At 35.1% G+C, this 13,259-nt stretch overlaps 1 protein-coding gene and 1 pseudogene across 1 annotated transcript; one reads left to right on the plus strand and one right to left on the minus strand.

The window, feature by feature from the left end:
• Positions 1-6: 6 nt before the first annotated feature.
• On the minus strand, positions 7-6,113 carry LOC110411457 (protein FLX-like 4). The gene is given in 5 exon segments (XM_021421618.2): positions 7-422; positions 511-650; positions 1,815-2,159; positions 2,161-2,438; positions 5,750-6,113. Coding segments are annotated over 4 exon segments (942 nt in total). The 5' UTR covers positions 2,361-2,438; positions 5,750-6,113; the 3' UTR covers positions 7-165.
• A 1,926-nt stretch (positions 6,114-8,039) lies between these two features.
• On the plus strand, positions 8,040-8,918 carry LOC149527517 (uncharacterized; annotated as a pseudogene).
• The last annotated feature ends 4,341 nt before the right edge of the window (positions 8,919-13,259 follow it).

Below are 13,259 nucleotides of genomic sequence, written 5' to 3' on the forward strand. Positions count from 1 at the left end.
TTTAATTTGTTGTGCTTTATAACTGCTGGCAACTGTTTAATGGCTAAATGTTAATGATCTATACCTTTCACAATAACCTAATTCACTCCCTGTATCCTACAAACCGGCTACACTGAGCCAAGGCAAGATAGATTATGGACAACTTGCATTGCAGTTTCTCCTTGTTTACCTCTGAGCAGGTGATGGATCATATGGTGCTCCCCAGACCGGACCAGTAACAGCTTGACTTACAGTTGCAGCATTAGCAGCTGGAACGTTGGCACTACTTCCATATGGGATCATACCCTCTGCTGGGCCAAGATTCATCTGCATTACAGGCCTACCATATCCATCAAAATAGGTGCTGCCACCTTGAAAAGGTAGTACATATGAAGGATCACCATTCATGTAGCCACCAGCATATGGTACTGGACCTATTGGCACTACAGAACACAGAATCAGTGCAAGTGTTAGCGAAGGGAAAAGTAAGGGGTCAATATAACCCCCATCTCTACTGGAAAGGAAAGTTACCATGCACTCTCTGCTCAGCAGTCAAGACTTCTGTGCGCAGCTTTTCCACTTCTCTTGCCATTTCAATCAGATTCTTCTCCATAGCTTGCATTTGCTGCACTTGCTCTATGTTTAAACCTTTTTCATACTGAAATGTAACACTACACAAAAAAGATCAAAACGATAATCAGAGCCAACTTCTTAGCAACTGTATGGGGGAATACAGAACAAATGATTTATGTAATAGAGAGATCTTGAGGTGAGGAACACATTTATTTTGCTGCCTAGCTCTAGTAGGAAAAGAAAAGGATGAAAAAGGGCTAAGCTTGAGCTATGAGTACTTAAGCCTTAGTAGTCGTGAGACTTTGCATCTTCCTATTGCATTCAATAAGAGCAATGATTTACTCTGATAAATATGGGGACTTTGACAGTGAGAAATCAAAGTGTTGTTCAAGCCAATTCTAGGGCGACTAGGTTCAGACTTGGCACTGAATTGCATTCTAAGAGACTGCATAGCATTACACATTAGACATCAAGGATTCCTCTGCGACAGACAACAAAATTGTATTGAGTTAGACATTGCATTTAGATTACTAAATTGAAATCTTTAGTGTTTTGTTCAGTTCATCGAATTTGGACAACCAAATGCACCTGTACAATTTGATTATGACCTTATTTATTGAAACCTTTGGGTGACCTCAAAGGACTGACTTAAGTTATATTGAGTTACTTAATTTGTGGGGCAAATGATAACACTTGTAAGGTGTTTTATACATTTTGGTTAAGTTTGATATTGTATGTGATTAAGGATAAAATGGTCACATGATTATATTTAAGGTACAGGGTGAGACAATATATAAAGTTGGTGTCATCCCAGGGCAAAATGTAGATGAGATGGATGGAAGTTCATTAGAACCCTCACCTTCCAGCCATTTACTTAAAACAGCATGCCATTGCCACATTATAGCAGAGGCATGGAGCAATAATTACAAACAGCATATTTACCAACATGTCAATTTTATTAACAGTTACCGGGCAATTAACATTCAGATGAACAAGAGAGCAAATAAATCAGATTTACGAGAAATGAGGTCCTAAAATTTGCATGAGTTTGAATGACCAAATGTGGCACTTCGTCCTATGGTATTATTATTATTATTATTATTATTATTTTGAAAAGTCTTGGGGTATAATTCGACAAGACCTTTTCAATAATAATAAGAATTTTGTCAAAATAACAGCAAATATTGCAACAAAAGTTTTCAACTTTAAATACTTACAAAAGGGTTCCGGGACACCAAGCAAGCAAGACATGTTTGACTCACCGTAATCTCTGGTGCTCCTTCCTCAGACCTTCAAGTTCAGCGTGCAACTCTGGCAGACTCTTAACATCATCATGGGTTTTCTGCAACTCATGAGAAGCCTGTTGAATTTGAGCCATGAACTCTTGTCTGGCTTTGACCAATTTTTGTGCCTCAATGTTTGCCTCTTGCAACTCCTTTTTCACACTCTCACCACCGAATATCTGCTTCCATTTTCGCAATCTTTTCCAGCAAACCCTGATCTGGATATCACTCTCAGTCTGGATGCTTCTGATGTGTTCCTTGAGTTTCTGCGCTTCATGCCGAGCAGTAACAAGGTCCTCCCTCAAGGCAACATGAAGGCTGCCGTTTGTGATTGTCCCCAGCAAGTCGCTCAATTTCTGCAGCCTGAGAAGCAATCTTGCTCTCTAAAAGCTCAGGTGGAGGAAGTGACTCCAGAGCCCAATGGGCACCAGGATGACCTGAGCTGGCAAGTGAACCATGTTGTATCACACCTGGAGCCTGGAGGGAACGTCGCTCATATGCTGATCGGAAATGTCTAGAAGCCATCTGTCTGATGATCCACTCAAACTACGTCACACTTGAATAGTAATCTGGAGAATAGACACCTTAGCTGTGGACACCTACCTTCTTATTTAAAAAGGAAAAAATGCAATAGAACCGGTCCACAGGGCACAAGATCATGTATATAATATAAAAAGAAATAAAGAGCATGCCTGCTACAACGCAGATTCTACTTAAATAGAAACACAATTTTAAAAAGCAGAGCACCTCCCCCCCCCCCCCCCCCCTCTCTCTCTCTTCTCTTCCAATGGCAACCCTCATCCCAATAGAAGGGAGAAACAAACAAACCAAATGCGAAGGGAAAAAAAAAAGGAAGCTTTGATACAAGCAAAAGAAGAATATCCTTCAAACTTGAACTTCAAATTATACCAATGAAAGAAAACTACAATATAATCATATGATGCACATGGGAGAATCCTCACTCAATAAGCTATAACTGCCAAGAAGTATTACAAGCTTCCTTTTCATTTCTCTAACTTCTATTGGATGAATTGGACTGAATAATACATCTAGCAACAACAACATGAATTGAGCTACATTTATTAGATTAATAAAAAATATGGAACAGTTTCGCTACCATGGAAAGGGAAATAGATCCTTTCAGTGTGCAATTTATTTACAAGATAAACACATGTAAAATTCACTTATGGTAATGTTGATTTTTGAAAAAAATAGTACAATGCATCATTACCCAAGGTTCTTCTTGTTAACTTGATTTTCTCTAATTACTGTAGTCTTTCAAAAAACTTTCCTCATCTTTTATTATATGTGGATAGATTAGGCCACAATATTCTGGTAAAATGAAAAACTAAACTTGGTTGTAATAATAGAAGGTAAAGGATAAATTACAAGAACCACCCTGATGTTATATAGAAATTAAGATTGATGACACCTTGAACTTTGTGGAGTTACAACCTGAATCATTCACCTAAATGATATTTCTAATCTTTTGACACTTACCTCCCAACACACACATTTTACAAGATAAGAATATATTTTCTTTGGAAATTTGAGGAAGAAAGTTTATTTTGAAAATGACCTTAAGGGTGATTTTGTTATTCAACCAACAGTAAATAATAAGAGAATACCTATATCCTCTCCAGACTGCACATCAAAGTAACTTCAATAACTAGAAATGACTGGCATGAATACCAAAAGTGACATAAGACCTTAATATTAAGATTTCACCCGACGACAGAAGAAATCAACCTATAGCACTACCAATTGCCGGAGAAAAACAATCGAAAATACTCTTTCTGTCTCAATAGCCAAAACAAACCACACAAAGAAAAAGAATATTAATGGCATCCTACCCTACACCATCTCAAATCTCACTTGAGAGTTAACACCAGCCTTTGAAACGGATATTACAATCAACTTGTAACCAGGCAATGCTCTGATATCTACCTGCCAACATCATAATCCCAGACACAAAATTTAGCAAGAATTAGAAGTTTAAGTTTCACTACAAGTATCTACCCAATTGCTTAAGCAGTCATTTCTCCTAATATAGTTTCTCCAGAACTCCTGTACCATCAAACTCTTTGCACTTAGCTTAAACAAAATGCAAACTTCCTCAAAGTAAATTCTCCCAGTTACATATCTCATTAAATTTTTATTAGGTGATTATGGTTAAATGTGGTTTTGTGTGCTTAACCTATGAAAACTTAACAGTTATAGACAAGAGGAGGCATCACTGGAAAATGGACAAATGGGACAGCAAAATCAGCCAAGGCTTCCTACATGGCAGCAAAAAGGCCAGATTCACAAAGGAGGCTTTGCAATCTACTTAGAGGACTCTCAAAGCTGAGGAGAGAGAACTTCACTCTCCAGATTGGTGCCTTTTTATATCTGATAAATAAATTAAGGGACAAATTGCTTCAAACTAGCATAAAGATCACAAATCAACGAGAATTTGGAAAAGTATTGTTTTAACAGATTGGAATAAATTGAGGTTGTTGGCTCCACACTGGAGTAAAGCATCAGCGTTGAGCGTGTGTGTGCACTAAAGCACATCTATTAATACCCTTCCATAGCATATAAGATGCATGTCCCTATTTCCTATTTGTATGTTGCAAAGGGAAAAGAATTTATTTTACCAGTTCTGACACATGAATGCAGACATCAAATAGGTGAAGTGGCATCATCACATGCCTATAAATACCAGACCATTCTAAAGACAAACTTCTTTTGTTTATTCGCCTCCAAACTACTAAACTCTCTATATTGCTTCACTTTGTTCTTTTATATATAAGTTAAAATGAAAAGTTCCTTCTTTACCTTGGTCATTCCAAAAGGATTATCCCAAACATCAATAATACTTAACCATCTCATTTTTAGCCAACAATAGAAAGGTCCAATCTGTTCTCCATGCAAAATTATGGTGTATTATTGCAGCCTTGCTTCATTCTGTTAATAGCCAAACCGAACAATAAGAAATGCCATTTTAATAATCCCCCCTTAACACTGCTAATCCTTCAAAAACTTTGCCACCTTGCTATGACTACAATAAATGCAAATTTGACTTTAGCATGAATCTAACTGACACTGCCTCATTCCACAAGCACAGGCCACTGCACCAATTTAAAAACATAATGAAAATTCTCCCATGATTAGCCAGGGTACTGATTTATGACTTTGATATTGTGGTAAAGTGGAATCCAGCTCAGACTTGCTGGGAAGAACTCCACAGTATTCACCAATTTATTCACAATTTTTGAAAGTCTATACTCTCATGATGGCCTTAGATCAAACAAATGTGGCAATCCCTACATAATCAACATTCAAATCTTTCTCTTTATGCATAACAATATCAAATATGCATCACCTATAAAGGAAGAAATTCCTCTATTTGTTATATTACATTTTCCTATGCATGACAAAATTTACTTTGCACAATTGTTGTCCTACGGTAAGCACATCAATTTTCATTTGGGTTTTTTCTGAACCACATTATTCATCAATATTTTACAAAGATTGGTTAGTACTTAGTCGAATCATGTCCACAATGTCCTCCTCCATCACTACCGTTGATCTCATGTTTCACGTTCAATATATACTTACATCATAATTTACTTTTGCTACCCAGGTCATCTAGCCAGACGTATAAGTAAATAAGGATTACCAAACCAGACTGTCATACCTTGAAACTCTTTCCAATTTATTTTCTGACATCTTTCAAGAATTCATTTTGGTATAGTACTTGAAATGCAGATTCTGCAAACTTCCAGTCTTCAAGAAAAAGGTTTTAATTGTTCAAGTTTCTTGATCAATTGTTTCATTTTGCATTAATCAATCAGTTTCACTATAAAACTAAACTTATCATACCAACAATGCCCCTGATTGAACGATAAAAACCGTTATGAGCAAATTACCTATTGGTTGCAGGGCCTGAGAAACCGATGATGGTAGCCTTTTGCTTTCCGCAAATGAGTCAGCCACCTTCAAATTCCAGACAAAGCCCAAACTTCACCCATCAATTTTCTATAAATCAAACTTCAAGATTCTAAAGAAATTGTTTTCCTTCAAGCCTGTCCTTTGACATTAACATTTTGAGAGTCTCTGAAGCAAGGTTGAAGAACAAGAAAAATATATGAAAAGAAAGGGAAAAAAGGAATGCGAAGGGAGTTTATAATGGAGTGGCAGAAACTTTAGCCTGGAGATCATCACGGGCAAACCCAAGCTTGTTATACAGGGTAGAAGATTTGTCTCTCTCTTCTTTTGCTATGTGGCTTTTTCCTTTTTTTTTTTTCTTCCTATTTAATCTTCTCTGGCTTATACGCCCCGTACGAGATATTGCTTTAATGGCATAAAAAAAGAAGGTCGTAAAATGTTAATAATCAATGGGTTAATATTTGATGGAGTGTATAGGTTTTTTATACTCATCAAAATTGACACTTTATTAACAAAGTAAAATAAAATATTAAATATTAAAAACTTTATAATAATTAATTAAACAAAAAAATATTTTTATTTTTTTATCTCCCTTGGATATTCTTTTTTCTTGTTTTCATTTTTTATCTCTCTTCAACCCCATCATCTTCTTCTCCTCTTCTTCCATTATCTCTCCAACTCTATCATCTTCTTCTCCTCTTTCTTCATTAAAATTAAATTTTACAAAATTCTACAAAAATAATTTAAAATTTTTTTTATTTTTTTAAAGAAAACATATTTTATAAAAAATGAAAAAATAAAATTTAAATATATAAATCTTATAAGCAAAATTTATGAAGTTTACTTCTAATTAACAAGATTAAGTCAAAAATTGTTCTTTTCTTAAAAGCCATATCACACCTTTCTTTCTCGTGGTATTTCACTCAAGTAGTTGATTTGAAACTCTTATAAAATGATTAGCAACATCCAATCAAATATGATTGATTTTCATTCAAAATCTTGAAAACTTGAGATTTGGTTGAAAATTAAAATATTCATATAACATATCATATGAACAATGATTTTGATTTAAATACCAAAAAACATGTGGTTTAGTTTTAAGTTTAAATTTATTAGCATTTTGAGTTTAAGTAAAATGGTAAAGTACCCTCTCAAAAGAATTTTGATTTTGATAGGGATTTGCGGTTTTATGAGTGCGTTCTAATAAAAAAAAACCTAATGCCCATGAAAAAAAGAATAATTTTGGACTTAATTTGTTATTTATAAGCAAAATTATTGACTAAATAAAATTATACTAATAAGGTTATCTATTTGAATTTTTTTTCAATCTCTAAACAATAAAAAAATCTGAAAATTACTCTTAAAGTTATAGAATTTTGCAAAACCTAATTTTAATTAAAAAATAAGAGAAAAAGAAGATGATTGAGTTAAGGAGAAATAGAAAAGAGAAGAACAAGAAAAAGAACGGTTAAGAGATATTGAAAAGTAAAATTATTTTATTTTTTATTTAATTAATTATTATAAATTTTTAATATTTAATTTTAAAATTGTAAAAATATTTTATTTTATCTTATTAATGAAGTGATACATTTTAATAAGTTGACAGTGAATAAAAATTATACACCATTAATACATCAAATATAAATCCATAATATATAGTACTCGGCTGATTGATTGCGATGCCAACATGTCTTCTGTATTCTCATTCCAGCATTAGAAACTAGAACTGAAGGGAGATTATGGGGATAAAAGTTTTGGGGTACATTACAGCAATGCTATTGTCTTTACGTATCTTGCAATGGATCCACCGCCCTACCATTTAACTAACTAATGTTAATGGCGATGGGTCAAGACAAAGTTTACAGCCTACAGAAGGAGTGCGAAACATGAAGTTGAGTGAGCTATTGAATGGAAAATATTCAATTTACTTGAAAGAAAGAAAAAAAAACGCAAGAAAATATGTAGAATGTAATCCAGCACTTGTTTCAAACATAAATATATTCAATTTTTATTGTTAAAAAAAAAACCCCCGAGTTTAAGTCCGTCGCGTTGTGACCGATAACCAGACCCCGCCACTAGTGCTCCACTATGGGTAATGGTCGGCAAGATTAGACAGTTGTCTCAAACCCAGTTAGCACTTAAGTGCCCTTTGGACTCTGGCAGCTATCTCAGCCACAAGGTTTCTTCCAACGTAATCTGGAGAAGCGCATCATGATTTCCACTTCTATTTCTTATACAAAACATTTCTTCCACTTTACAATGCTTTAACACGTTTCATATTCAGACCTCACGAAGCATTTTAATGCTCAACGGCTATAAATACCTTGACTCTCCTAAACTCCTCGAACATAGCCCTCAGCCCCTGATTCCTGCGGCTCATAGTGAGAAGTATTCAAGTTTGCATTCACATTGACATCCGAAGCTAATTTCCTTGTTTTCAAGGATTCTTCACTATGTCTTTTGCTCCTTCCACTACATTGTTGAAAATGCCTTCTTTCAGGTTTACAGCTCTTATGATTGCTTTGCTTGTTACCATGTCAGCTATAGTATCCGAAAGTCGTGTTGCAAGAAAGACCTTGGGTGGATCTCGGGGAATAGGAGTTGGGATTGGAGCAGGGGTAGGCATTGCTTGGGAGGTGGGGGTGGTTCAGGATCAGGAGCTGGGGCTGGTTCCGGTTCAGGATCTGGAGGTTCAAGTTCAAGCTCTTAATCTAGTTCATCCTTTCTTCCAGTTCATCTGGCGGCAGGTCGGTGCAGGTTCTGAGCTGTTCATTGCTGCAGGGTCCTATGCTGGGTCTCGAGCCGGCTCTGGTGCAGGTTCTGAAGCTGGTTCATCTGCTGGTTCCTCTGCTGGCTCTCGAGCTGGGTCAGGACGAGGCCGTGAGAGAGGCAACGCCAACTAAGCACTCTTTTCCTGAAAAATGCATAAGTGTAATCAAATAAAAAGGAAACAAACGACCACCTTGTGGGTTGTGCATGAATAAATATGGCGATAAGTAGTTTTCTGTTAATGTTAGCCATTTAAGTTTACCTCAAGTCGTATTAAGAGGGATGCTGTTTCAATAGATATATACGTAGTATTGTTATTCACTTGCACTAGTGTTTAAGAGAGTCAAAATTATCAATATTATTACTTCACGTGTGTCTTAATTAGTTAGCATTAATTATTTGCTCATACTTTTCTTCTCTTGCTGTGGTAGTTGTTCATCATTTATACATATTATTTGACATTCATATAACTCAATACGCACTTATTAATTAAGATGTCAAGCTGATATGCCTGGAGCAATTAATTGAGAAGTGAAGAGAATCACAAGAGAATTAGCCAAAAAAACCAATAAGATATACTAACTATTTTGGAGGAGAAGAATTGGATATTAAAAATCCCTGTCCTGTACATATGTTAATTAGAAACTAGACAACACCAGCAGCTTGGGTCGGAATTCAGATTCCTACTTTCCTTTTCCCTCAAGGCTCATGGCTTACAAATTGATAAGACGTGTCGCTGGATGTCAAAGCTACGTGCTTTAGTGAAAGAAGGTGACATGGAAACTTCACTTTATAATGAAGCAGCCAAATTTCAAATGCACTAGTATGTCCATTGTAGCACTAGAAAAGATATTAGCAAAATTTTGATATCTTATTAATTAGCTTTCTATATGAATGAATACATGCATGTATATCCTAATGTACCAAGGGCAGGAAAATCATAAGCCTTATCCAAAAGGAAATGCATTTTTAAAGAGATTCAAACTTCTCCCACATGTATAACTAGTTCGTTTGATTTCAATATATTAAGATGCAAGCCTGAAGTTCATGTCAATGGAGAAATGACTCTGCATAGTGCTGATAATGAAAGACAAAACCATTAAGGTTTGTTTTAATTAAAAATGCAGTTGAGCCATCTACTCAGCAAAGGTTCATCAGAGTAATCCTCCATACGTGGCTTAATGTTAGACTAAGATGTCAAAGGCAGCTTAGTTCAACTTACAGAAAATTATTTGTGAAAGACTTATTAAGACGTCTGAGATTGATCAACATTAGTAAAAGTAACAAATAATTCATGCTAAGCATAAATTGCAAGGTGAAAGAGAGGTTGGAATTAGACAAGGAAAGGAAAGCACTAAACACATGCTAAATTAATTAAGTGGTCATTTAATCATCGGAGTTCTTCTGCTGGTTCTTGACAGAGAGTTTGGAGTTGCAGCAAGGAGAGAAATTGTATCCTGTGTATCCACCATCTTACTTTAACATCTCTAACTTTTGGCATCATGGCGATAAATGCGCATGCACTTATCTTGGGCTACAATCAACCTTTTTCAGTCAATAATGAGCTAGCTGACTTTTGTTTTCCTCCCCTCCTGAAAAATTCGTGAGCTAGCTGGCTGGCTGCAAAAGAATACCAACCATATAATTGAAGAAACTACTAGAAAATATTCTAGTCAATAAATGAGCCAATTCATACTCCACTTTGTTGAGTGGAGATCAACTGGGTCGGTGACATGAAAACGCGTGTCCAGAAACCCAATGATCTCCTCCTGTGTTTTAGTTTTTCATCCACCAGGTTCTGTCTATCAAAAGCCATTGCTACTTCAACTAATTATATACTACTTGAAATTTTATGATAAGCAAATTTCTCCACTATACTCAACAGTTCACCAACAAGGCAACAACTATATAAATAGCTTACTCTGCCTGTAATCTATCGCTGAAAACAAGTTCACATTTTGCAATTTAATTCTGCTAAGTTACATCTTCCCAAGACAGTTTTTGTGTTCCTCTTATCCAAGAGTACAACACAAACTATTGAGATAAAACTAGCTTGAGTGTTGTTTTCTGTTTAACTAAGTATTGGACAAGTGTCCATTTTGCTTTGTTGTACTAGTTTGATAAGCTAGAGTCTATGTTGCTGCTACATGTCCTTGAACGTGTAAGCATTACATGCTTGTCTTAATCTTATGTTAAACACTCGGTACATAGTTTTGTACTAGTGTTAACTATGCATTTCATGTATATGTTCATGTATCTCTCTTAAGTTAATAATAATGATCGATGTTAACCAAGTTCCTTGGTTTTTTTTCTTCATTTTTTTTCTTTGAATGCATAATAATTTTGTTTTGATTTAACTATAACATGGTATCAGAGCAATAATTGATCCTTGAGTCACTTAAAATACTTATACACAATCTTAAAATCCCATTTTTCACCTACCAGAATCTAACTTCTCTTCAAAAAAATCAACTTCAACCTCAATAGTTACACAACAATCACCACTTACATTTGAAGGTTCAAACTATCTTGTTTGGATTGTCAAAATGAAAGCATTTCTTAAAGATGCTAATCTTTATAATGCTGTTGAGTTTGAGACTAAATTACTCGTGTTGAATGAGAATGCTACGTAGCCACAAGTGAAGAAACATGAAGAAGACATTGCAAAAAGATACAAAGCTCTGTCTTTCATACATTAAGCTAGTATGAGTCAGTTTTCAGTAGAATGATGGAGTGTGAGATTGCAAACCAAGCTCAGACCCAGCTTGAAAAGGAGTTTTTAGGGATTTGCAAGAAGCAAACAAGTGCGTTTGCAAAATCTCAAAGGAAAATATGAGCTTCTGAGAATGAAACAGAACTAGACAATAAGTGAATTTGTTGAAGATATGATGAAATTGGTAAACCAAATCAAACTCATGGGAGATTCTCCTACAAACTTAAAGGTGGTAGAAAAGATTATGATGAGTTTACTAGAGAGATTTGATGCCACAATTATTTCTCTAGAGCAAGTAAAGGACATCTCAGAACTCTCAATATCAAACTTAGTGAGTGCCTTGGAAGTTGATGAACAAAGGAAAGCAAGAGGAAAAGATGAAAGAGTTAATTATGCCTTAATAGGTTGTACAAAAGGTAAAGCTCCTATAGATTCTTCGTTTAAAAAGAATCCAAATAAAATCAAAGAAAAGGATAAAGCTGGTACTGCTACTGGAAGACTTTAGAATAAAAAGGGCAAGTTTCCAATTTGTTCTTATTGTAAGAAGAAAAGCCATGCTGAAGCTTATTGCTAGTTTAGACTTTGAGTCAAATGTAATACATGTAAATAATTGGGACATGTGAAGAAAGTCTGTAAGAACAAAGCTGAGGTAGCAAATAAGAAACCTCAAGCAACCAAGCAAGTCGAGAAGGCAGAGGTTGCAGACGAAGTCTTATTTATGGCTATTACAGAAACTTGTTCCACAGATGAAAACCAATGGCTTCTTGACAGTGCATGTTCAAATCACATGACTACAAAGGTTGAGTTATTCTCTGAACTTGATACAAATCATTGTTCTTTAGTAAAAATTGGAAATGCATATATATTGCAAGCTATAGGGAAAGGCACACTTGCAATCTAACTACCTTAGGCACCAAGTATGTTCTTAATGTGTTTTTGGTTCTTGAAATAACTCAAAATTTTTTGAGTGTAGGCTAGTTAGTTGATAATGATTATGCGCTAGTGTTCAAAAATAATGCTTGCACAGTTTATGAGCCCTCTGGTACTTATATGATGTTTGTTCCTATGGTAAGAAATTGTTTTCCTATAAAATGGGGAAATATGCGTTTGTCTGCAATAGAATCTTCATCAAAACAAACATATTTGTGGCACAAAAGGCTAAGACATTGCAACTATAAGCCATTACTACTAGCAAGGGCCTCTAGTTTAAAGTTGAATCTTCCTAACTGCATGAACATGGTCCTGTATACAACTTATGTTAGTATGGTAAGTTGACTAGAAAGCTTTTTCCCAAGTCAAGTTTGAACAGAGCAGTAAACATATTAGACTTAGTTCAATCTGATGTTGCTGGATGTATAAGTGAGCATTTTCTAAATGAAAGTAGATACTTTGTTATTTTTATTGATGATATATCTAGAATGACCTGGATCTATTTCATGCATCACATGTTAGAAGTGTTCTCAATGTTTCAAAAATTTAAAGCCAAAGTTGAGAATGAATCTAGTTGCAAGATCAAAACACTAAAGACAGATAATGGAAGAGAATATATTTCTTTAGAGTTCACAAGATATTTGGAGAATGAGGGTATCCAACATTAATTAATAGCTCCATATTATCCTGAACAGAATGGTGTAAGTGAGAGGAAGAACAGAACAATTGTTGAGATGTTCAGGTGTCGTCTCTTTAAAAAGATGCTTTTAAAAAGCTTCTAGGCTAAAGCAGCTAGCACTGCAGTCTATCTATAGAACATCTTGATCACTCAAGTTGTTAATAACAAAACTCCCTATGAGGCTTGGCATAACATCAGGCCTCTGTTGATCATTTGAGGGTCTTTGGATCTATTTACTATCTACATGTTCCTGAAGAACTCAGAGATAAGTTGCAACCCAAGGCAAAAGTGGGAATTTTTATTGGTTATAGCCAACAATCTAAAGCTTACAAAATTTATCATATTGAGTAAGGTAAAGTCTCTATTAGCAAACATGTGGCATTTGATGAAAGAGCATATT

Source organism: Theobroma umbraticum, unplaced genomic scaffold (assembly GCF_002168275.2).
Source record: "Theobroma umbraticum cultivar Fairchild unplaced genomic scaffold, ASM216827v3 scaffold_56.0, whole genome shotgun sequence".
Taxonomy (NCBI): domain Eukaryota; kingdom Viridiplantae; phylum Streptophyta; class Magnoliopsida; order Malvales; family Malvaceae; genus Theobroma; species Theobroma umbraticum.